The sequence below is a fragment of the Giraffa tippelskirchi genome, chromosome 7, assembly GCF_054371585.1.
Source record: "Giraffa tippelskirchi isolate mGirTip1 chromosome 7, T2T-mGirTip1v1.2.pri, whole genome shotgun sequence".
NCBI lineage: Eukaryota > Metazoa > Chordata > Mammalia > Artiodactyla > Giraffidae > Giraffa > Giraffa tippelskirchi.
In genome coordinates this window covers 68,327,456-68,352,085 of record NC_137281.1, presented here as the reverse complement: position 1 = coordinate 68,352,085, position 24,630 = coordinate 68,327,456, and the positions used below count along the sequence as shown (strand labels likewise).

Here is a 24,630-nt window from a genome sequence, read left to right as displayed (position 1 = left end):
GTGATTTGGAGGCATATATGTTTACTACCTTAAAATATACTTATATGAAATAATAGCAACAACTAGTAGCTGTGTGAGACTGTGTGTAATGCATTATGCCAGCATTAGAGCTGATTCCCTCAGTCAACTATTCGGTGATAACTTGCAGCATCCGGGTAGTCAATCAACCGCAGATTGTGTAGTACTGCAGTACGTGCTTATTGAAAAAAATCTGTAAATGAGCCCATGCAGTTCAAACCTGTGTTACTCAAAGGTCAAGAAGAGTTTAGGTTTCCTCTCCATTTATTGCTAATAATTAGTAGAAACTCTTTTGACAGGTTTTTTTTTTTTCCTGGCTTTTAAAATTTTTTAAATTTTTTTAATTGAAGTATAATTGCTTTACAATGTTGTGTTAGTTTCTGCTGTACAACAACATGAATCAGCTATATGTAAACATATATCCCCTCGCTTGTTTTTGGGAAAAGTCTCTGACAGGTAGTTACCACCATGGGGAAAATTACAGGCCAGGTGAGAAAAAGGGTCAATAAACAGCAGTGTTAAAGGTTCATTTATCTGTGTTAAGATTTTTCTTACATTTTGTTTTAAGCCCCATAAAAGAAAATGAACTATAAAAGCTCAATGAGATAAGAAAATTTTATTTACATCTGTTTCCATTTAATATATCACATCTTCAGGATAGGTGGTAATTTATTTAAAGGTTATGGTCATATTCTTCAGGCTGTGGGTGGAAGACTCCCCAGGGAAGCAGTAACTGTCTTATTGTAGGAATTCTTTGCCTTCACATATCCCCAAAATACCATTCATGTACAAATAAATACTTGTCTTACAGCTGAACACAGGCTCAATTAGTTTTTCAAATACTCTAGCCACAGCAATATGTTTTTGGGAAATCTAAACTGAGACAAGAATTGCTCAACTCATAGCTTCTTCTGTCATTAATATGTACATGCTGACTGCCAAAAAGAGTAACTAAAATTTCTTACAGAATGTACTGCAAGAGAAACCTATAGTAATAAAAAAAAATTTGCATTCAGAAATTTCTGTCTAAACTGATATTAGCCTGTAAGTAGTTATAAGCAATAGTAACTTTCATGCTTCACCATCTTGCCTGGTATTTTGTATACTAACAGTTACATATTCTATACACTAACAGTCTGATTATATAGTCCAAATGCTAGAAGTGGCTAATTTTCATTCCTTTACCACCAAGAAAAGCATACTTGATTTATAGGGAAAGGGATTTAAATACTCCTAGAGGTACTTCTAAAACTTTTTAACCTAAGGCTTGATTTTCTTCCAATAACAAGTAGCTGTTTGCTTTCTGAAAGTTTTTATGTTTTAACATAAGCTTAATAAGGTGCCTTATCATCATCACATTCCTCTCTCCCCAAAAAGGCCCTGATTCATATTGTTATATTGGGGTGATATTGTTCCTTATTTTTGATACCTTTGACATATTTTTTTCCTACATTGTGACACATCATTATGACTTTACCTAATTGTTATCTAAAAGGGAATTAATGATCTTTATTTGCCTTAAAATATTTTATAGGCCTGGCTGTTAGTTTTGTAATGCTTTTGTTTTAGTCAGTTTAGTCTAAGAAGGATCCTAGCAGTATGGTCAGTGCAAAGCTTAGATTCTCTAGTATGGACAAGTTATCAAGGTCCCTATAAGCCACTTGGCTAATCAAACTAGTAACATTAATTTTAACTTTTTATTTTGTACTTAAACTGCATATAACCTCATAGTTTATCGTCAAAACAAAGCATATAGATGAAAGCATGTAAATGGACTACAAATGATTCTGACTTGTGAACTAGGAGCCTCTGTTGTTTGACCTTAAAGTCCAGGGAAAGAAGGTAAAGGTGTTTGTCTTAACCACTACCAGCTAGACTGTGCAGTATATCGTACTTCTCTGAGAACTGCTCTTAGAGCCTGGTGTCACCATTAGCATGTAGTTGCTAATGATATAAACAAGAATGGACATGTAATTAGAGGTGGGCAAGTCTCTAGAGGTTTCTTAAAGTAGAGGTTTTTAAAAAGACTGGAAAAGAAACAAGACTAAAACAACATGTTACTCAGCTATGAAAGTGAAACCGGAATGGTTTCCACAACAAAGCTTATCAGCCAGTTTTTTAAAAAGCTACAAGACAATATTACTAGTTCTGCAGAATTGGGAACTGTGATGTGTGTGTACATTTCCCCATTTATCACTTAGCTGACTGCTTTACAAAGCTGTTCTGGTATTCAGCTGCTACAGTGTTAGGAAGACACCAGGCCAACCTCTCTTCTGCCTCATTTATCACTTAACTGTTCCTTTGAAACACTGCTCATTTGTATTAATTTTCTGAAGTATTATTCAGCAGATCACACCAACACAATGGAACCTTCAGCCTTGGGCTGGTGCTCCCCATGAGCAATATGCAGCCTATAGACAGTAACAGTTCCCTACACATGTGTATGCACAGATACATTAAAAATATTTAAACATTTAAAGAGTATCCTAAAATGTAAGTACAGAGAAAATGCATGCAGAGAGAGCCCATTGAAGTACAAAGCCTGTGGGGTATATAATTTTTAAGTTTATATTTCCTACAGGACATAGGTCTTTTCCTACCCAGAGGCATAATATATTTTCTGAAAACTTGGACACTGCCCATTGCATTAAATGTAAATGCTCCCTAAGTATATAAACAGTAAAAGTAAGCAAAAAACCTTACAACACATTCCTTTTTTTAATATATCAAAAATGTTTCCAAGGCAACATTATTAAAATGATTATATACCACAGTTCCTAATATAATATCAAGCTCTAATAGGAAGGTACAGAGAGGCCAGAAAGGTTTCATCCAGTCAGTGGCTTAGGTGCTCTTCTTTTCCTCACCCAGTAAATTCACGGCAGCTTTCTTGGCTGTTAGAAGGAAAGAAAAATGTATCAGAGCTATTTGTAACCCAGCTTTGTGCCTAATGTAGCTACTATTGTAGATAACCCCGTGGATGACTCATGCTCAGATGAGAACCCACGGAGGTTTGTGGGCAGGGCTAGCAGAGTTTCCAGGAAATGGACGCGAGAACTCTTCCAACGCAGATCCTGAGTACTTGAGCAAAGCTACTGAACGCCTAGCCCCCTTAGAGTGAGTGTCGCCTATGCCATTGCACTCTGTCCTCCTTCAAGTATTGCAAGAAGTCGAGGTTCCTTGAGTGTATAGTGTCCTCTGTACAGTCAAGAAATTCCAGGTCCTACCTTCCCTTTCTAATTACCACTTGGCCTGGAATGTGCTGGAAGAACTAGTGTGGTGTGTGTGATGGGCCACGGGGAGTGTTCTGGGAGCCTTGAGGCCTCCTGAGAGTCCACAGACCGCAGCTGTTCTCGGTGGAGCCCTGAGCGGGGTGCCAGGCAAGGCTGCCCTCCTTGTGCACCAGCTGCCCGACAGCTGCTCTCCCTTCACTCACTTAAAATTGTGGATGAAAATTTACAAAGACCCTGCAGGCTCTCAACTAGCTCTTTGCAAAAATGTACTTCCTGGAGAATCCAGAAACTCGGAGTCTAAAATATGTCAGCCTCAAAATCCCTCTTATTTTCATTCTTACACCTCGGTTTATGAATGTATCCTATCAAAGTAAAATAGGATTTTAGAGTACTGATATCTAAGAGAATCAAAGGGCGAGAAATGTGGGTAAATAGACAGAAATGACATCACCAGAGGTTGCTGGTTTGGTTAAGAGCAGAGAGGAACAGTTAAGAAATCTCTTCAAAAGGAACTGGCGGTGCTAGAGTGAGAGGATGTGAAGAAACTGTAGAAAGCGTACTGAAGGGGACTGGAGCCAAGTCCAGGAGCAGGAGTCGGGGAGGACGTGGTCTCTGAGGAGGAGGAGGAGAAGACACACCAGCTGGGACGTCAGGGCCGCACGGGACCATCCTGGGGGTCCTCCTTCCCCAGAGGCCAGCTCACTTCTCGTCTCCCACTTCCTCAGGAGCGTAGAACCCCACCCTTTTTTTAAATTCCCTAGTTCTATGCCCACTGTCCATGGTCTAAAGCCCTTACTGTGCCCTCTGGAACTTCCAACCCATCATCAGGAAGACCTTCTCCACCCTCACCCGTTTCTCCAAATGGTTCCTTCTTCCTGTTGCTCTTACAGAGACCTGCCTGCCCCCCAGGACACTGCCTTCTCAAGTGTCCTACGCATTTTCCTTCCATGACCTGGTACCGCTGGGTCTGGAGGTCCAGGAAGCATTGTCCTTGTTCTTCATGGCCATGTTCAGAATCTCATGTCATCAGATGACTTTTCCAGCAGCCCATCTTTTTTCCAATTCTCTCTGACCCTTGGGCTGTGCTGCCTCATTTCTTTAAGATTTTAGCTCCAAAGTTACAGTCACCCTTGAGCACTGCTGTTACCTGAATTATCAGTGATTTCAATATTCTTCCAGTATCCTGGCCGCTTGGGCCGTCCCCTCCAATAACCGTGATGTTCCATTCTAGCTGCTCTGCAGCTTGGCCTCCTTCACCTCTCCCTCTGGGCCACTCCCTCCCAGTCATATGCTCCCCGCTATTGGCTTTTGCACATGCTAGCTCTTCTACTGGGGCTTTCTTCCCCACGGTTCCTTCCCTTGACACTTTCAAATGTGATGTAGTATTGCCTCCTTTGTGAGGATTTCCTAAATCACTCTTTAAAACTGGCACCTTCCTTCAGCCCCTGAGCACTCCCTATCTTTCAATCTGTTTTACTTTTCTCTGTATCATGTGCTAACTACACCACGTAACTTGCTTTTTCATTGTATTCTCTCTCTCTCTCTCTCAACAAGACTGTAAGCTTCACGGGTTCATGCAGTATGGTCTGCTGGCTTGTTTGGTTCCCTGGTTCATGCCCAGGGCTATGAACATGCTTGGCACATAATTAAGTCACCTCAATAAATATTTGTTGAATGAATGAATGAGAAAGGCTGAGAGAGGGCATTCTCTTGCACCTCTAACAAAAGCCATCTGAACAGCAGCATAACAAGCAGTTCAACCTGAAATGAATGATAGACTTGAGGGAAATCGCTCAGTCGTGTCCGACTCTTTGCGACCCTGTGGACTGTAGCCTACCAGGCTCCTTCGTCCATGGGATTCTCCAGGCAAGAATACTGGAGTGGTTTGCCATTTCCTTCTCCAGGGGATCTTCCCGACCCAGGGATCGAACCCAGGTCTCCTGCATTGGAGGCAGACGCTTTAACCTCTGAGCCACCAGGGAAGTCCTATAACTTGTATATAAATACAGATGACCCCTAAAATCTCCACCCACCACAGGAAAGTTTCTAATGTGCTGACTGAATGATGTGTTATATGTGGCATGGCAGAAGAATGTTGGGAACAGTAAAGGCAACAGGCAAAGCCTTGGTAGAGAAATCCCAGAACAGCCTTGGCACATGGCCAAGGAAAGCCAACAGGACGTGAAGTGAGGAAGCCTGTTATCTGGGCCGGTATAACCCACGCCCTCTCACACACTGAACCAAGCTGCCCCCAAGCCGTACCTTCCTTAGAGATGGCATCTGCAGTCTCTTTGGCTTTGTCCTTCAGGTCGTTCACCACATTGTCTACTTGGGACTCGTGCTTCAGGAAGAAAGGCCGGATGATGCGCTTGTAGAGCAGGTCCGCTCCGTTGGCAGGGCTGGGAGCCATGCACCACAAGAGGAAGCCACACTGCACAGAGAAGCGGCATGGTTACGGCGGCGGTGACACCCCACAACCCGCACCGCCGCCCCTGCTTGCTGCTCCACGAGCATCTCCAGTGTTGCTGCAGGATGTTAGGTGCACTTTTCTTGATGGAGAAAACATGACAAATAATGACCTAGTAAGGAAAGGCTGCCAGGGCTTCCCTGGGAGCTCAGCTGGGAAAGACTCTGCCTGCAATGCAGGAGACCCCACTTCGATTCCTGGGTCGGGAAGGTCCCCTGGAGAAGGGATGGGCTACCCACTCCAGCATTCTTGGGCTTCCCTGGTGGCTCAGCTGGTAAAGAATCTGCCTGCAATGCAGGAGACCTGGGTTCAATCCCTGGGTTGGAAAGATCCCCTGGAGGAGGGCATGGCAACCCACTCCAGTATTCTTGCCTGGAGAGTCCCCTTGGACAGAGGAGCCTGGTGGGCTATGGTCCATGGGGTCACAAAGAGTCGGATATCACTGAGCAACTAAACACAGAAGGAACAACTGAGACTGACAAAGGCAAAGCACACCAAATCCAGCAGCTTAACTCTTTGCTAACTTGGATCACTTTCTAGCTGTGAGTCACGAGAGCTCTAGAAATGCAAACCTGGTAAGGGGCTACTACTAATGACAGAGAGCTTGAGTTAAAATGCACACAATGCACCAATATTGAGCTGTGACATTCAAAATACAAAACAAAATGCAGGTTCTAAACAGATTATAGGGGGCGAGTTTCGAAAAGACAGGAGTTACCAGGCTGGATTAAAAAAAAAAAAAGAAAAACCCAAACTATGGCTATATAGTTCTTGCAAGAAATACACCTAAGACAAAACCAATCAGGAATACTGAAAATAAGGAGATAAAAAAAAAAAGATGTATCTAACAAATACCAACGCTCAAAATAGCTCATATAATAATAGTACATAAACACAAGGAAAAATAAGTAAACAAAATGATAAGGAAGGAAAACAACTTGTTAGGAAGAATAACTGGCCTGAACCTATGTATCTTTGAGCTACGTAAATTATATATACTTTTGTTTTTGGCTTCCCTGGTGGCTCAAACGGTAGAGTCTACCTGCAGTACAGGAGACCCAGGTTCGATCCCTGGGTCAGGAAGATCCCCTAGAGGAAGAAATGGCAACCCACTCCAGTATTCTTGCCATGGACGGAGGAGTCTGACAGGCTACAGTCCATGGGGTCGCAAAGAGTCAGACACGAATGAGCGACTTCACTTTCTTTTTGTTTTGATACTTATATAATTTTAATGTTTATAATTACGTAACTTATATATAGCTTCTAAATACATAACAGTTTTGAAATGTATAAACTTGAAAGTCAGAATTATATAGATCAATGGACAAAACCCACAATCAATTGCTTTTTAATATTTCCACCAGAAATTGATATATTAAAAAACTAGAAATCAGTAAGAATACATAGCAAAATACACAAAATTTAAAATCTTAATCTAAAGATATATACAGATCTCTCTACCCAACAACCTGAGGTCTAAGAGAATTGTATACTACAATACATAGAGGTAAAAGAACTGAGCTCAGAGAAACTGGCTCCAATCTTGGCACTGCCACTTATTAGCTGGGCAAAACTTACGCAAGTTACTTAATTGCTTAAGTCTGTTCTGACTCTAGAAAAAAAGTATAAATAGAAAAATTTTTTAAACATATTTCATACAGGTTTTGTAAGAAAATAAGAAACATCTGAGCATCTAGCCTAGCAGGGGCTCTGTCCTTGTCCCAAGAACACTGTGTCTTCTACCAATCTCCATGAGACAGAAGCAGGCTGCCTATTAAGAGTTTTAAGTCAGGTAAAATCAGATACCAATATACACCCTTTTTAAACAATTATTTTGTTCTTACCTCTCCTTTCACTGCCTGAAATGAAATTCAAAGTCATGATATGCTTACGCATACAATTATTAAAAAAAAAAAAAAAGGTTTCTAACTGGAATATGAAGAAAGAATAAAGTAAAAGTGTTTTATTTAAAAAATGTATTTTGGACTTCCCTGGTGGTGCAGAAAACAGGAATCTCCCTGCCATTGCAGGGCCACTGGTTCGATCCCTGGTCTGGGAAAATTCCACCTGCCCTGGAGCAGCTAAGCTGAGCCCACACACTAGGGTCCGCGAGCTGCAACTACTGAAGCCCATGTGCCTAGAGCCTATGCTTTTTTGATACCCAAACATTCATATTTTCCATCAGTTGCTTATAAAGATAATGCTAATATATCCACACACACCCCTAAAAGTCAATAGAGCAATTTAATCAAAGTGATGTGCAGGAAAAGTTACATTCTTGACAGAACGTCAGAATTCTATGTGAACATTTTGAAGAGAATGCAGTGTAGCCAAGGGGATATGCCATGTACTACTGCATACAAAGCAAGTTTCCTACCAACTATATTAACTATTCAAAGAGAAGAACTATTTGGATTTAGTTTTTAGCATCTAACATCCAATATACTTGTTATTTATATCTGGGCATTTTGCTGTATTTATTATTTAGGAGGAGAAGGGGCGACAGAGGATGGGATGGTTGGATGGCATCATCAACTCAATGGACGTGAGTTTGAGCAAATTCCAAGAAATAGTGAAGGACAAGGGAGCCTGATGTGCTGCAGTCCATGGGGTTGCAAAGAGTCAGACACAACTGTGCGACTGAACAATTAATATTTAGGAAATTGGCATGAAGTTTTAAACTGGCATGTGATACATTTTAATTTTTACTATTTAAAATTGTAGAAAATAGTCTCCTGGCTGGTATTCCTATGTAGAATATCTGATTGTCAGGAATATATTATTGATGTAGACATATGTCTGCATAGGCCTCAAAGTGAAGTAGAAAAGACTCACTGGGTTAAGAATCAGGAGAGCTGGGGAGAAGGAAATGGCAGCCCACTCCAGTATTCTTGCCTAGAGAATCCATTGCACAGAGGAGCCTGGCAGGCTACAGTCCATGGGGTTGCGAGAGTCGAACATGAATTAGCAACTAAACCACCACCCCCAAGGGATGTAAAAGAGCTATTCCAAATATTAAAGAAAAAAAAGAATCAGAGGAAAGTTGGTATCTATTTCATGACTGTAAGTAAATCAAACAACCTCTCAAAGAGTCAATTTTCTCTTCAGGATTTTTTAGGAAACTCAGAAATTAAAAAATATACTTGAGGAAAGTACACAAGATACAGATAATATTACCAAGTCCTGGAGTTCTTACTGTCATTGAAAATCTCTGAAATGTTATCTGTACAGATAATAACCCTAAGCAACCCAGAAAAGTTGACTTGTTCACCTTTTCTGGATGAATTTAAGCATGGCTACCAGACAGGACCAGAGCCAAGAGTCTGCATTTTTGTACCTCTCCAATGTGATTAACTTTATACGCTAAACTCCAGACTGTTCATTTAGTTCTTCCCAGTCCCCTCTAGCTATTGTCTTGAGACTGTAAATCATTACTGCTCTTTACCTACATCCTGAGCATTTTCCAGTTCTCAAATGAAATAACTTTCTTGTATTAAAAATAAAGTTAATTACAGTTCAACTCTCAAGGGTGATATTCAGCTGCCAGCTTTTACAACTCCCTTTTCTTAATCTATGTACCTATTTAACAGCCCAGAAATACACAGATCTGACCATCCTTCTAATCGGGCTATCTCCAAAGTGCCGGCTCACGGTGTTCCCAAGAGCAAACACAAGCCCCCTCTTACCGCAGTTCAGATAGACTCCATGCTATTTCAATTTAACTCTCAGTACTCGCAGCACTGACATACTAAATCCTTCAATTACAACAGGCCAGAGAGTTGTGTCTGTGATTCTAATGCTGCCACTATTCAATTTCCCCGTAGAAATGCTTCCAAGGTAGGGATATATTTAATATGCGCAGTTTGGCACTATCCTGGTGAGACCTGAGAGTTAATGTCTGAAAAAAATGTATTTCAACACTAGCTTCTGGTATGCTGCAATCACTTGAGCAGAAACAAGTCTTGGGAAGCCTTTGCGACACAGCCGCAAGACAGTCATGCTCAGCATGCACAAAGAAAAGCTAAAAGCGAACAGAGGAAGGGGAAGACTTTTCTATCTTTTTTGCCTCCTACAAAGTTAAGAAGAAAAATGTTATGCTCTCTGTCAGTGGGTCAAACAGTACACGTGACAGTCTAGATCAGGACTTAAACTTGCCAAAGTTTATTCAACCTTGTTTGAAAAATCTAGAAACTTATTTAAATGAGAATAAAGATGAGGTGCAAAGGTACTCACTGCAGCAATAGTTATAATAGCAAGATAAATGTCCTAAATGTCTATTAACTGAGGAATGAATGAATTCTTATCTATAATGGATTAGACATCTAGGTCAAAGAATATTGAATAACATGAGAAAATACCCATAGTATTGTATTAATCAAAAAAAGTGAGGTATAGAATCATACATGAAATATATGGTCTCAACCATACATAGTTGAGTAAAGGAATAACATACACAATTCTCTATGTGTATATACTATATCAAGAAATTTATTTGCACATTAAAAAATAGGAAGACTACCCTAAGATGATAATAGTGGGAGTCTTAAAATACTATTTTATTTTCTACATAAAACATGCCCCAACACACAAGGCACACATACACACAACCACAGATGCAAACAGTACAACAGCAATGATTAATTCACCAAAATCCCCCTGACCTAAAACACATTCTGGCACACAGAGGTTCTAAATAAATATCTGCTGAATAAAGAAGATATACTACTTTCACAATCAGAGAAATTATTCTTAAATAAATACATTTATTTTTAAACCTTCCTGCTCCAAGGCAGAGCTCAGATCAAAGCTCTAAACAGGCAGGATCCACTTTTTCTAGCTCAATACATGAACAGTATCTTCTCAACCAACCTTTGATGCCTCGCCATTGGTTCCTCTTACATTCCTTCAATCTAACAGGCTACTTTAGAAAAATGGGGGAACAGGTCAACAATATTAACTCTGCAAAAGATAAAATAGCAAACATGGCCTTAGTTGCAGGTCTTTTCTTCGTCCTCCCAAACAATCACCTTGTGATTGTAGCAACAGCACAGGTAAAACCCACTAGTCCTTAAGATGGAATACTCTCACATACTCTGCAATTCAGAGACCTTTTCTCAGTCACTTCACTGAAGCCACCCAGAATACACCACTAATACAGGAAGAAAACATTTTTATTGACAGCGTGATCAATTTTTAATCATCTCAAGTATATTATCTATTTGGAACATATGGGATAAATTCACTCTTTCTGGACGCCACGCCATCATACAGCGGGGCACTCACTACTAATGGATGCACATTCATTTCACTATTAGGGAGGAAAACTTGCTGCACAGCAATTTCTGTAATGCACTTCAAATATAAGTGACTTTCTGATTATCTTTTATTTTGGAGCCTTTCTATCTCAAGGGGCCTCCATTAGCAGAGGTGATCAAGAGCAGGCTGACGTCAGATTGCTCACATTTCAGAAGTTTGAGGTCAGGTGCTGGTGTAGTGGTTCTACTGACAGGAGACTGCTGGTGGCAAGCAGTGGGGCCCAAAGCAAAAACCCAGTTTCTTGCTGTTAGAGACTGCAGACTGCAGTGTCTGCATCACTGCCATCAGACAGATCTTAAAGGATTCAAAAGTATTTGAAGTTTAAAGTATGGACATCCAAATTAAAGACTATAAAGCTATTTTTATAAATGCTAAATATCTCTGGATAACAAAAACATGAAAAATCCAGCAGCCTATGAAATCTAAATCTTCCTATAGACCATTTTTTTCCCATTTCTTTTGAAAGGAAAATTTTTCAGCTGTGTTACAAGGCATTCTGTGGTAACATGATTCAAAGTTAAAAGAATATCCAGGGACTTCCCTGGTGATCCAGTGGCTAAGACTCCGTGCTCCCAATGCAAGGAGCCTGGGTTCAACCCCTGGTTAGGGAACTATATCCCACATGTCACACCTAAGGCCTGGTGCAGTCAAATAAACAAAGAATTGCTTTTTTAAAAGAATATTCATGTTTTCATTTAAATTTTTAACTATCTAGCTTCTTTTTTTAACCATAAATGGTCTCATACTGTATATAAGCTATAATTTTTTGTAAATAATGAATTATGCAATAATGAATTGCAAAATAATGAATTATTTCATTTAACAGTATGGATGTACAATACTATTAATTCATTTAACCATTTACCTGTTGATAGACCCTTCAGGGTTTTTTTGTAATTACCAGAATGAGAGAGCTTCTGGTATCTAATTTCCTGTATCTACATTTCTTTAGATAAAAAGTCTAAAAAGAAAGTAAACAGAAATGCAGACATTTTAAATAACTGCCAATTTAATGAGGAAGCTATACTATTTGACTATTTTATCTCACATTTCCCAGACTGCTGACTACTCGTCGTTTTTCTCTTGTGTGAAATGACTCTATATGAAATGTTTCATTTTTCTCTTTTTCTTACTTGTAAGTTTTTCTATATATTCTGGATATTAATTCCATATCTGGTAAAAATGTAAATACATCCTCCTAGTCTGTCATTATTTTTCCTTTGTTTATGCTTCCCAGCGTTATAGAGAAATGTTTGTCTAATTTCTATTCCTCCAAGTTAGAAAACATTCGCTTATACTTTTTCTAAAGCAGAGGTTTTGGCATAGAAGTCCTGCCTTGCAAGGGACTGAGGGAAACAGCTGCGGACTAAGTAGCCAGGGCAGTTTCTCCTCAAGCCCCCTGCTCCAACCCCTAGAGCTGTGAATGACCACCTAGGAGCACCTGCTTCGAATGCTGCTGGGGGAGCCAAAGGGTGATGCCTGCACCCGAGGAGCTATTTTGGGGAGGGAAGGGTGATTAACTGTGGCTCCTCTGCTGCCTGGGGCTCTCCATCCCAGTTTAGGGTGGGCAGGCTCCCCACTTGCCCCCCTATCCTGAGTTTACCAGAACTAGCATGGATCAGGGTGTGGCCACCTCCATTCCAGCACCCAATAGAATAGCTGATATGCCTGAGAAAAATGAACTTACAGGCCAAAATAACAAGGTATTTGAAAAGTACAACCATTTCAAAACAAAGACAGCACAGTCAACTACAGATCAGCAGCAGAAATTTTAGAAGTGACTGACCAAGAATTTTAAATTAACTACACTAAAAGAAATACAGTGACATGAAAGAACAAAAAAAATGAGAAAGAACCAAGCAAAATTACTAGGAATGAAAAATAAAATAATTGAAATAAACACAGTGTATGGCATAAAGAGCAAATGGAACAAAATTGAAAGTGTAATATCAGAATGAGAAAAACTCCCAGAAAGAAGGAAAACACAAACAAATATATTTGAAAAATAGGTAAGGCCAGAGGAAAAGAAAAAAAAAATCCATAATTACCCAGAATTAAAAATCAAGATAATATCAACGTAGTGGTGGTTGCAGGGAGGGAAATCAAAGAATAAGCGAGTTTCTGGTATCTAATTTCCTGTATCTATGTTTCTTTAGATAAAAAGTCTAAAAAGAGAGAACAAGATGGCGGAGGAGTAGGTGGACGTGGAGTACATCTCTCTCCATGGATACATCAGGAATACACCTTCAAACACAGAAGTGCATGCAGAACACCAGCTGAGAGCGGACAGGAGGACCTGACCAGAGGAAAAGAATGTATAGAACCATGCAAAACTCAGTAGGACGAAGGAACTAGGGGGGAAAACAGGGGTGTTAGTAGGACTGGACCTGCCCTCACCAGGTGGGGGAAGTGAAGCAGGGGTCCGATCCCCACATCGGGGCAATTGTCTGAGTCAGAGGAGAAACATTTAAGGCTGCAAGTGCAACAGCTGATCTTTGGCAGCCTAAATGGAATGAGATTCAGACAGTCCTTGACACAGCCAGACATACGCCGGGCTGGAACGCGGGTCTCCTGGAAGGGGCAGCGGCTGGGAGCTGGAGTTTAGGGATTGTGGAGCAATCTCAGGGCGACGGCTGCTGTTGACTGCGGAGAGAAGGATCCAGGGGATGTGAGGGAGGAGATCATGGTGGGAAATAACTGTGGAGGAAAGCCAGGCAGCCATGGAAGCAAGGCAATACTGCTGAGTCATGCATAGGGGGTGGAGCCATCACCATAGCCTCTCTCTCTCCATACGCCAGCATCAGCCCCTGAAGAATAGACGCTGGTCCATCAAATGCCTGACGCACTGAACTACAGAGTAGGACCCCAGCCAGGACGCTCCTTTCAGTGACTGATGCACCGGGTTGCAAAGTAGGACCCCAGTCAGGGTGCCCCTCTAAGTGCCTGATGCGTCTATCTACAGAGTAGGACCCCAGGCAAGGGAGCCCTCTAAGTGCCTGAACGGGTGGAGCTACGGAGAAAGATTAGCCAAAGAGGCCTTCTGATCGCCAGCTACAGAGGCTGGAGAAAAGACTCCGATAGGGCCGTAACTCCTGCCGCGCCTCCGTGTCTCTGCACACTTGGCGCCGCCAGGGTCCCTGCAAGTCAAGCAGCTGCACCACCGTCATGCTCAGCTCTCACTGGGGCAGAGCTGCCACAGGAAAAAAAAAGTCGTGTGTGTGTCTATGTGCGCAGGGTCTCTTTGGCCCTGTCCGACTCTTTGCGACCCTGTAGACTGTGGCCTGCCAGGCTCCTCTGACAGAGAGGGGGTTCTCCAGGTAGGAATACTAGAGCGTATTGGCCAGTACTGGTTGCCATACCCTTCTAGAGACTGTATTTCCTGCTGCCCTAGCCGCCAACCCCCCTGAGTACCTGGTGCTGCCAGAACGCCTGCAACAGAAGCAGCTGCACCACCTCCAGACCTGGCCCTCACGGGGGCAAACCCAAGCCCTACAGGGCAGCCTCAGGAGCTAAACACCAGTGGATGACCCACATGTAGAAATGGAAATAAAACCACAATTGAAACCCAGGGGCAGTGTGGCTAAGGAAGAAGACCCAAAAACGTTCCTACCAGCTGTACAAGCTGCAGATTAAATCCACACGATCAACTAGGCAGACTCTGTGTCTATGGAATATATAAAAGGCCACTGAGAACTCCCACAAAAGAAAACGCACTAGCTCTGATAGCTGTGGATATTGGAAGCAAGAACACACAGGAGTAGGACCAGATTAGAATCTGAGCTGCCCTCACAGCAGGTCCAGAGATCAGTACAGTGTTGGAGGGCATCCTAGGGAGGTGAGGTCGACTGTGATCCCCAGCACAGGAAAGGACTTTGACAGCAGTGACTCAAGATAAACCTTTATTATTCTTATTTTTAGACTTGTTCTGTAGATTCTTTGGAATTTTTTTCTTTTTTTCCTTTTTCCCCCTCTGTTGTAGTTCTCGATTTTATTGACACTGAGAAATCCAATTAAGTTTTTGAGCTTTTTTTTATTTCTTCAGTCACATTTTTTATTGTTGTCATAAACCTCTGCCTCTACATTGGGCTTTTGCAGTTCTGTAGAGTTTTCCTCTTTATTTTTTAAATTTTAATTTTTTAAACCTATTATTATGTTTTCTACATTTATTCCTTTGTTTGCTTTTCCTACTGTTCTTTCCCCCTTGCAGTTAATTTTTAACGTATATAAATCTTCTTTATCTACCTTTATTTAACTTTGCATATCTATTCTTTCTTTCTTTTCTTAATCTCCTTTCCTCTCAACATATTTGTTAGTTTTACTTTCATTGCTTTATTCCCCAGTTGGATGACCCACCTCCTAGAGTAATGGAAATAAAAACAAAAGTAAGCAAGTGGGACCTGATTGAACTTAAAAGCTTTTGCACAGCAAAGGAAACTGTAAGCGAGGTGAAAAGACAACCCTCAGAATGAAAGAAAATAATAGCAAATGAAACAACTGACAAAGGATTAATTTCCAAGTTATACAAGCAGCTTATACAACTCAATGACAGAAAAACAAACAACCCAATCAAAAAGTGGGAAAAAGACCTAAACAGACATTTCTCCAAAGAAGACATAGAGATGGCTAACAAGCACATGGAAGGATGTTCAACATCACTCATTATTAGAGAAATGTAAATCAAAACTACAATAAGGTATCACCTCACACCAGTCAGAATGGCTGTCATCAAAAAGTCTACAAAAAATAAATGCTGGAGAGGATGTGGGAAAAAGGGAACGCTCTTGCACTGTTGGTGGGAATGTAAACTGATACAGCCACTATGGAAGATGGTATGGAGATTCCTTAAAAAATTAGGAATAAAACCACCATATGACCCAGCATAAAGGAGATCAGTCCTGGGTGTTCACTGGAAGGACTGATGTTGAAGCTGAAACTCCAACACTTTGGCCGCCTGATGCGAAGAGCTGACTCATTGCAAAAGACCCTGATGCTAGGAAAGATTGGGTGCAGGAGGAGAAGGGGACGACAGAGGATGAGATGGTTGGATGGCATCACCAACTCAATGGACATTGGTTTGGGTGGACTCTGGGAGTTGGTGATGGACAGGGAGGGCTGGCGTGCTGTGGTTCATGGGGTCACAAAGAGTCGGACATGACTGAGCGACTGAACTGAACTGAACTGAATGACCCAGCAATTTCACTCCTAGACATATACCCTAAGGAAACCAAAACTAAAAAGACTCATATACCCATTATTCATTGCAGCACTATTTACAAAAGATAGAACATGGGAGAAACCTAGATGTCCATAGACAGATGAATAGATAAAGAAGATGTGGTATATAAACACAATGCAATATTACTCAGCCGTACAAAGGAACACATTGGAATCAATCCTAATGAGGTAGATGAACCTAGAACCTATTATACATAATGAAGTGAGTCAGAAAGAGAAAGATAAATGCCATATTCTAACACATATATTTCATAGGAACCTGGAATGTTAGGTCCATGAATCAAGGCAAATTGGAAGTGGTCAAACAGGAGATGGCAAGAGTGAATATAGACATTCTAGAAATCAGGGAACTAAAATGGACTGGAATGGGTGAATTTAACTCAGATGACCATTATATCTACTACTGTGGGCAAGAATCCCTTAGAAGAAATGTAGTAGCCATCATAGTCAACAAAAGAGTCCAAAATGCAGTACTTGGATGCAATCTCAAAAATGACAGAATGATCTCCGTTCATTTCCAAGGCAAAACATTCAATGTCACAGTAATCCAAGTCTATGCCCTGACCAGTAACGCTGAAGAAGCTGAAGTTGAAAGGGTCTATGAAGACCTATAAGACCTTTAAGAACTAATACCCAAGAAAAGATGTCCTTTTCATTATAGGGGACTGGAATGCAAAAGTAGGAAGACAAGAAACACCTGGAGTAACAGGCAAATTTGGCCTTGGAGTACAGAATGAAGCAGGGCAAAGGCTAATAGAGTTTTGCCAAGAGAACGCACTGATCATAGCAAACACCCTCTTCCAACAACACAAGAGAAGACTCTACACATGGACATCACCAGATGGCCAACACCGAAATCAGACTGATTATATTCTTTGCATCCAAAGATGGAGAAGCTCTATACAGTCAGCAAAAACAAGACTGTGAGCTGACTGTGGCTCAGATCATAAACTCCTTATTGCCAAATTCAGACTGAAATTGAAGAAAGTAGGGAAAACCACTAGACCATTCAAGTATGACCTAAATCAAATCCCTTATGATTATACAGTAGAAGTGAGAAATAGATTTAAGGGACTAGATCTGATAGACAGAGTGCCTGATGAACTATGGACGGAGGTTCATGACATTGTATAGGAGACAGGGAGCAAGACCATCCCCAAGAAAAAGAAATGCAAAAAAGCAAAATGGCTACCTGGGGAGGCTTTACAAATAGCTGTGAAAAGAAGAGAAGCGAAAAGCAAAGGAGAAAAGGAAAGATATACCCATTTGAATGCAGAGTTCCAAAGAACAGCAAGGAGAGATAACAAAGCTTTCCTCAGTGATCAGTGCAAAGAACAGAGGAAAACAATAGAATGGGAAAGACTAGAGATCTCGTCAAGAAAATTAGAGACACCAAGGGAACATTTCATGCAAAGATGGGCTCAATAAAGGACAGAAATGGTATGGACCTAACAGAAGCAGAAGATATTAAAAAGAGGTGGCAAGAATACACAGAAAAACTGTACAAAAAAGATCTTCATGACCTAGATTATCATGGTGATAATCATGGTGATAATCACCCAGAGCCAGACATCCTGGAATGTGAAGTCAAGTGGGCCTTAGGAAGCATCACTATGAACAAAGCTAGTGGAGGTGATGGAATTCCAGTTGAGCTATTTCAAATCTTAAAAGATGATGCTGTGAAAGTGTTGCACTCAATATGCCAGCAAATTTGGAAAACTCAGCAGTGGCCACAGGACTGGAAAAGGTCCCTTTTCATGCCAATCCCAAAGAAAGGCAATGCCAAAGAATGCTCAAACTACCACACAATTGCACTCATCTCACACACTAGTAAAGTAATGCTCAAAATTCTCCAAGCCAGGCTTCAGCAATATGTGAACTGTGAACTTACAGATGTTCAAGTTGGTTTTAGAAAAAGCAGAGGAACCAGAGATCAAATTGCCAACATCCACTGGATCATCAAAAAAACAAGAGAGTTCCAGAAAACCATCTACTTCTGCTTTATTGACTATGCCAAATCCTTTGACTATGTGGATCACAATAAACTGTGGAAAATTCTGAAAGAGATGGGAATACCAGACCACCTGACCTGCAGAGAAATCTGTACGCAGGTCAGGAAGCAACAGTTAGAACTGGACATGGAACAACAGACTGGTTCCAGATAGGAAAAGGAGTACGTCAAGGCTGTATATTGTCACCCTGCTTATTTAACTTATATGCAGAGTACATCATGAGAAACGCTGGGCTGGAGGAAGCACAAGGTGGAATCAAGATTGCTTGAGAAATATAAATAACCTCAGATATGCAGAGGACACCACCCTTATGGCCGAAAGTGAAGAAGAACTAAAGAGCCTCTTGATGAAAGTGAAAGAAGAGAGTGAAAAAGTTGGCTTAAAGCTCAACATTCAGAAAACTAAGATCATGGCATCTGGTCCCATCACTTCATGGCAGATAGATGGGGAAACAGTGGAAATGGTGTCAGACTTTATTTTGGGGGGCTCCAAAATCACTGCAGATGGTGATTGCAGCCATGAAATTAAAAGACGCTTACTCCTTGGAAGAAAAGTTATGACCAACCTAAACAACATATTAAAAAGCAGAGACATTACTTTGTCACCAAAGGTCCATCTAGTCAAGGCTATGGTTTTTCCAGTGGTCATGTATGGATGTGAGAGTTGGACTATAAAGAAGGCTGAATGCCAAAGAATTGATTCTTTTGAACTGTGGTGTTGGAGAAGACTCTTGAGAGTCCCTTGGACTGCAAGGAGATCCAACCACTCCATCCTAAAGGAGATCAGTCCTGGATTGTTCATTAGAAGGACTGATGCTGAAGCTGAAACTCCAATACTTTGGCCGCCTGATGTGAAGAGCTGATTCATTTGAAAAGACCCAGATGCTGGGAAAGATTGGGGGCAGGAGGAGAAGGGGACGACAGAGGATGAGATGGCTGGATGGCATCACCGACTCAGTGGACATGAGTCTGGGTAAACTCCAGGAGTTGGTGATGGACAGGGAGGCCTGGTGTGCTGCGTCCATGGGGTCACAAAGAGTTGGACACGACTGAACGACTGAACTGATCTGAACTGAACACATATATACGGAATCTAGAAAAATGGTACTGAAGAATTTATTTACAGGGCAACAACAGAGAAACAGACATAGAGAATAGACTTATGGACATGGGGAGAGGGGAGGAGAGGATGAGATGTATGAAAAGAGTAACATGGAAACGTACATTACCATATGTAAAATTGATAGCCAATGGGAATTTGCCGTATGGCTCAGGAAACTCAAACAGGGGCTCTGTATCAACCTAGAGGGGTGGGATGGGGAGGGAGATGGGAGGGAGGTTCAAAAGGGAGGGGACATATGTATACCTATATCTGATTAATGTTGAGGTTTGACAGAAAACAGCAATATTCTGTAAAGCAATTATTTCAATAAAAAATTAATTAAAAATATATGTATAAAAGAACAAATTGTAGGAAGAAAAAAAAAGTCTAAAAAGAAAGTAAACAGAAATATAGACATTTAGGACAAGTTAAAATAACAAGGACACTCAAAACAGGTCTAAATATACAAAGGAAACAGATTCGACAGAAATTAAAATAACTTTTAAGAGAGGCAATACAGGGGGAAGGAATGCAGATCTTCAAAATTCTTAGAGAATTACTTGAGTCTTTAAACTATTTCACGTGTAACTCAAACTATTTCTTGTGTAACTTCACATGTACTCTTACTTGAGTCTTTAAACTTTTTCACTTGTAACTCTTACTCAAGCAAATACTTAAAGAGTATGAAGGGAAAGAAGAGAACCCATAATTCATAAGAGCTGAACTTAAACCCTCTGCAGCTTGGGAAGTCTGGCTCAGTGAACCTGAGGCACTGTTTACATCCTATGAAGTTAGTGGGAAGCAGGGCCTCTTCCACAGAAGACACTCGAGGAATCAACTAAAGACAGCTTGTCCCATTTACAGAAAAAGAACCAACCACTCTATTAAAAGTTGTGAACTTCTTCATCATCATTTGCCTCTGATGCAAGTCCAGAGTTGATACAGGTCCCATTAGGAAAAAGTTCAACTTCTACTGCCTTTCCTCACGTAGTTGTAACTAAAGTGAGTCCTCTGCCAAACACAGGGTGTGGCAGGGCAGATGCCAGACTGATGGACCTGTCAGTTATTAAAATGACTTCCTCAGCCGATTTCACATCTTCTTTTTCAAACCTATATAAGAAATGAGTATTTTTTGTCCAAAAATAAAGACTCCAGCACACACCTGTGAATAATTGATGGATCGATAAAATTTGCAATGTTTATGCATCAAACACAGACAATAGTGCATGAAGATAGGATTTTGGCAAAGAGCAATGCTTGTGCTAGTTCACTGTATTTTCATCTTTCATTATTATCAAACACATATTACAGACATAATTGCTTTGGCTATTTCCAAGGTAATACACAAAATAGTTAGATATATCAAGTACTTTCTTCCTGTTTACATAATCTGAGGCAGAGCCAGAGATGTCTAACATTCAAGCATCTGTTCCTATTCCTTGTATATAGGTCCTGAGAACAAGTTTTTTTAGTGGTAGGGAGCAAAGCAAAAACATAGATGAAAGAAAACACAGCAGTTCAGGAAAAGCCAACGTACCTTCAACATGTAGTAGAAGGGGAACCAGAACAGGAAGAGGTCAGAGAAGAATTCGACAATGCTGAACACACCATATACCACCCAGTAGGTCAGCCACTGGGTATCATCTTCTTTGTTGGGGCTTTCTATGGCTTTAATTCTGAAAGGCAATACAAAAGCAAGTGTATTATGTATTAAGATCTCAATGAGACAATTTAGATCATCCTTTCACTGCTGCCCTCCAATACCAACTGAAAAACTCAGGCAATATATGCACCATGACACTAGACGCATGAGTACAACATGAAAACAGACAGCAAAGTAGAAACATCAAGACAAGCTATGATGACTACGTGTTACCAGTCCTGTGGTCACCAGAGATGCCAGCACCAGTTGCCCCATGGGTCCCCACCTTGCCTGAGCCTCCACCACAGCTCCAGGAAATGGCACGAATGACTGGAAACTAGAGGAACCCCCGTTTTCAGTGGGGTCCTGCCGCTAGGGATCCATCAAGAATTCACTCATGCAGTTCAGTTCTTACGCACTTTAACTGAAGTACGTCATGAGTGAGTAGGCATTTCGGTAAAAAATATCTCCTGAAACATAGTTCCAGAACGCTCTCCAAAGTTCATAACATACTTCATAACAAACAGGTGAAAACTAAATGGTGTCCAGGTGGTGCTGACTGTCGTCACGTGATGCTGAGGCTGTGAACTTTACTCCCCATATCAGTTAATAACTAGGACTTTCTCAGTACCAACGACTGCTTAAACAAAATTCATTCTGTAAATGAACAGAACTAAATTTAAAATAATCTTCTTTTACTTCTCAATCACAGGAATTTCTTCTAGTCCTAAAAATCCCTTCATTCTAAGACCCAATTCCATAATTTTTTATCCTATCCTGACATGTCTGGATACTTATCATAACTGAGCTGGACTGCATCAGTAAACTAGAAATCTGAATCTTGTTTAGCTTATGCAATGAGTTAACTACTGAAAAGACATTGGCTACTTGGTAACAGGGGTTCGCCAAAGAAACAGTCTGATGAATCATGCTGAATCATCCCCACGAAAGCCTCTGAATTAATCAGAAGCAGCCATGGGGGTATGTGTGCCTGCCTACATGGGTGTTTTAAGAAAATGACCAAGCGGGGAAAAATTATAGCTGACTGAAATGACTGCTAATGACATGAGGAAAAGGCGAGGAGAGGGTGAGGGTGATGAAGTGAATGCTGTTTTGAACATCAAGAGTAAATACAGAATCATAAAATAAATTGAAGAGAGCTAATTATAAAATAATGGTTTGTCACATGTAGACTGTGTCTGTGCTTGAGCTTTCCTCAGGTAGAAACTAGCTGATGTAATAGGAAGTCAAAGGAAAAAGTAGGCAAGCATGTGAACCAAAGAGCTAACAAATGTCCATCCGTTACATGAAAGGTTTTTTTATTCCTGCTATGCTTTATTTGGTATAGAATATAGTTTATCTGGGGAAGCTCCCATGGCGGAAGGCATGGCAGCCCACTCCAGTATTCTTGCCTGGAGGATCCCATAGACAGAGGAGCCAGGCTACAGTCCATAGGATCGCAGAGTCAGACAGGACCGAAGCGATGGAGCACAAGCACGCACGGTGTATCTATTTACATTTAAGCGGATTTTTAACCGTTATTAAGTATGGTAAAAATTTGTTTCTTATACATCTTATCCTGGACAAAGGGGCAACAAACACTTATGAAACCACTGATATTTTTAGTTCCATTCTATGTCATTTTTACTTTGTTTATTGAAGTATAGTTGATTTACAATGTTGTGTTACTTTCTGGTGTACAGCAAAGTGACTCAGTTATATATATATGTGTGTGTGTGTGTGTTTTTCTATTATATTGATAGATATGATAGATATTATATTGACAGATTGACAGTCATGTCCGACTCTTTGCAACCCCATGGGCTATACAGTCCACAGAATTCTCCAGGCCAGAATACTGGAGTAGGTAACCTTTCCCTCCTCCAGGGCATCTTCCTAACTCAGGGATCAAACCCAGGTCTCCCACATTGCAAGCGGATTTTTTACCAGCTGAGCCACAAGGGAAGCCCAGGAATACTGGAGTGGGTAGCCTATCCCTCCTCCAGGAGATCTTCCTGACCCAGGAATCGAATCCGGGTCTTCTGCATTGCAGGTGGATTCTTTACCAAGTGAGCTATGAGGGAAACCCCATTATATAGATGGTTTATTATAAGATATTGAATATAGTCCCCTGTGTGATACAGTAGGACCTTGCTGTTTATCTGATATAACAGTTTGTATTTGCTAATCTCAAACTCCTAATTTAATCTAATTACCCCTACCCCCACCCCCCACCCTTGGCAACCACAAGGCTCTGCAAGCCTGTTTCTAAGTTCAATTAGAAATCTAATTGTCAATTAGATTGTCAATTCTAAGTTCATTTGTGTTATATTTTAAATTCCACATACAGTGTTATCATATGGTATTCGTCTTTCTCTGTCTGACTTCACTTAGTATGATCATCTCTAAGTCCATCTGTGTTGCTGCAAAGGGCATTGTTTCATTCTTTTATTTTATGGCTGAGTAATATTCTATTGCATATATGGATCACATCTTTATCCATTCATCTGTTGATGGACATTTAGGTTGCTTCCATGTCTTGGCTATTGTAAATAATGCTGCTATAAATATTGGACAGGTATATCTTTTCCAGTTAGAGTTTTATCTAGATAAATGCCTATAAGTGGGATTACTGGATCACATGGCAACTCTATTTTTAGTTTTTTAAGGAATCTCCATACTGTTTTAGACAGTGGCTGCACCTATTTCCATTCCCACCAACACTATAGGACCTTTTCTTTTTCTGAGATTTGCATGCTGATTTACTTCTTTCTTTAGGCTGTGGTGAGTCTTCTTGCTTCACCCAGGCTTGCTCTAGCCGCAGCCAGCAGGTCTACTCGTCATTGTGGTGCACGGGCTTTGCATTGCAGTGGCTTCTTGTTGCAGAGCGCGGGCTCTAGGCTTCAGCAGTTGCAGCTCACGGGCTCTAGAGCACAGGCTCAGTAGTTGTGGCACATGGGCTTCATTGCTCTGTGGCATATGGGATCTTCCCGGACCAGGAATCTAACCAGTGTCCCTTGCATTGCAAGCAGATTCTTAACTACTGGACTACCAGGGAAGCCCTCCAGACTTTTTAATGATGGCCATTCTGACCAGAGTGAGATGGTACCTCATTGTAGTTTTGATTTGCATGTCTCTAATATTAGCATGTTGAGCATCTTTCCATGTGCCTATTGGCCATCTGTAGGTCTTCTTTGGAGAAATGTCTCTTTAGGTCTTCTGCCGATTTTTTGATTGGGTTATTTGGTTTTTTTGTTACTGAGTTTTATGGGCTGTTTGTATATTTTGGAAATTAATTCCTTATCAGTATGTTGTTTGCAAATATTTTCTCCTATTCTGTAGGCTATATTTTCATTTTGGTGATGTTTTCCTTTGCTGTGCAAAAGCTTATAAGTTTGATTAGGTCCCACTTGTTTATTTTTGCTTTTGCTTCTATTGCCTTGGAAAGACTAATTATTTTTCAAATGTTAGTCAAGGTCCACAGATTCAGAAACAGAAAAATAAACAATGCCCTATGTATCTCTTCATCTGGCTATTGATTTGTTTCCTTTAATCCTTTTATAATAGATTGGTCATCTAGTGAGTTCTGTGAGTCATTCCAATTAA

The 24,630-nt window shown here is 40.8% G+C and overlaps 1 protein-coding gene across 1 annotated transcript in view; it reads right to left on the bottom strand.

Moving 5' to 3' along the window:
• Window positions 1–619: 619 nt before the first annotated feature.
• REEP5 (receptor accessory protein 5) overlaps window positions 620–24,630 on the bottom strand; it is a 46,444-nt gene continuing 22,433 nt past the window's right edge. The window contains exons 3-5 of the mRNA XM_081505701.1: window positions 20,920–21,058; window positions 5,514–5,682; window positions 620–2,912 (exon numbers count right to left, since the gene is read on the bottom strand). Coding sequence (XP_081361827.1) covers window positions 2,863–2,912; window positions 5,514–5,682; window positions 20,920–21,058 — 358 coding nt within the window. The 3' untranslated portion in view covers window positions 620–2,862. The remainder of the gene's footprint in view (window positions 2,913–5,513; window positions 5,683–20,919; window positions 21,059–24,630) is intronic.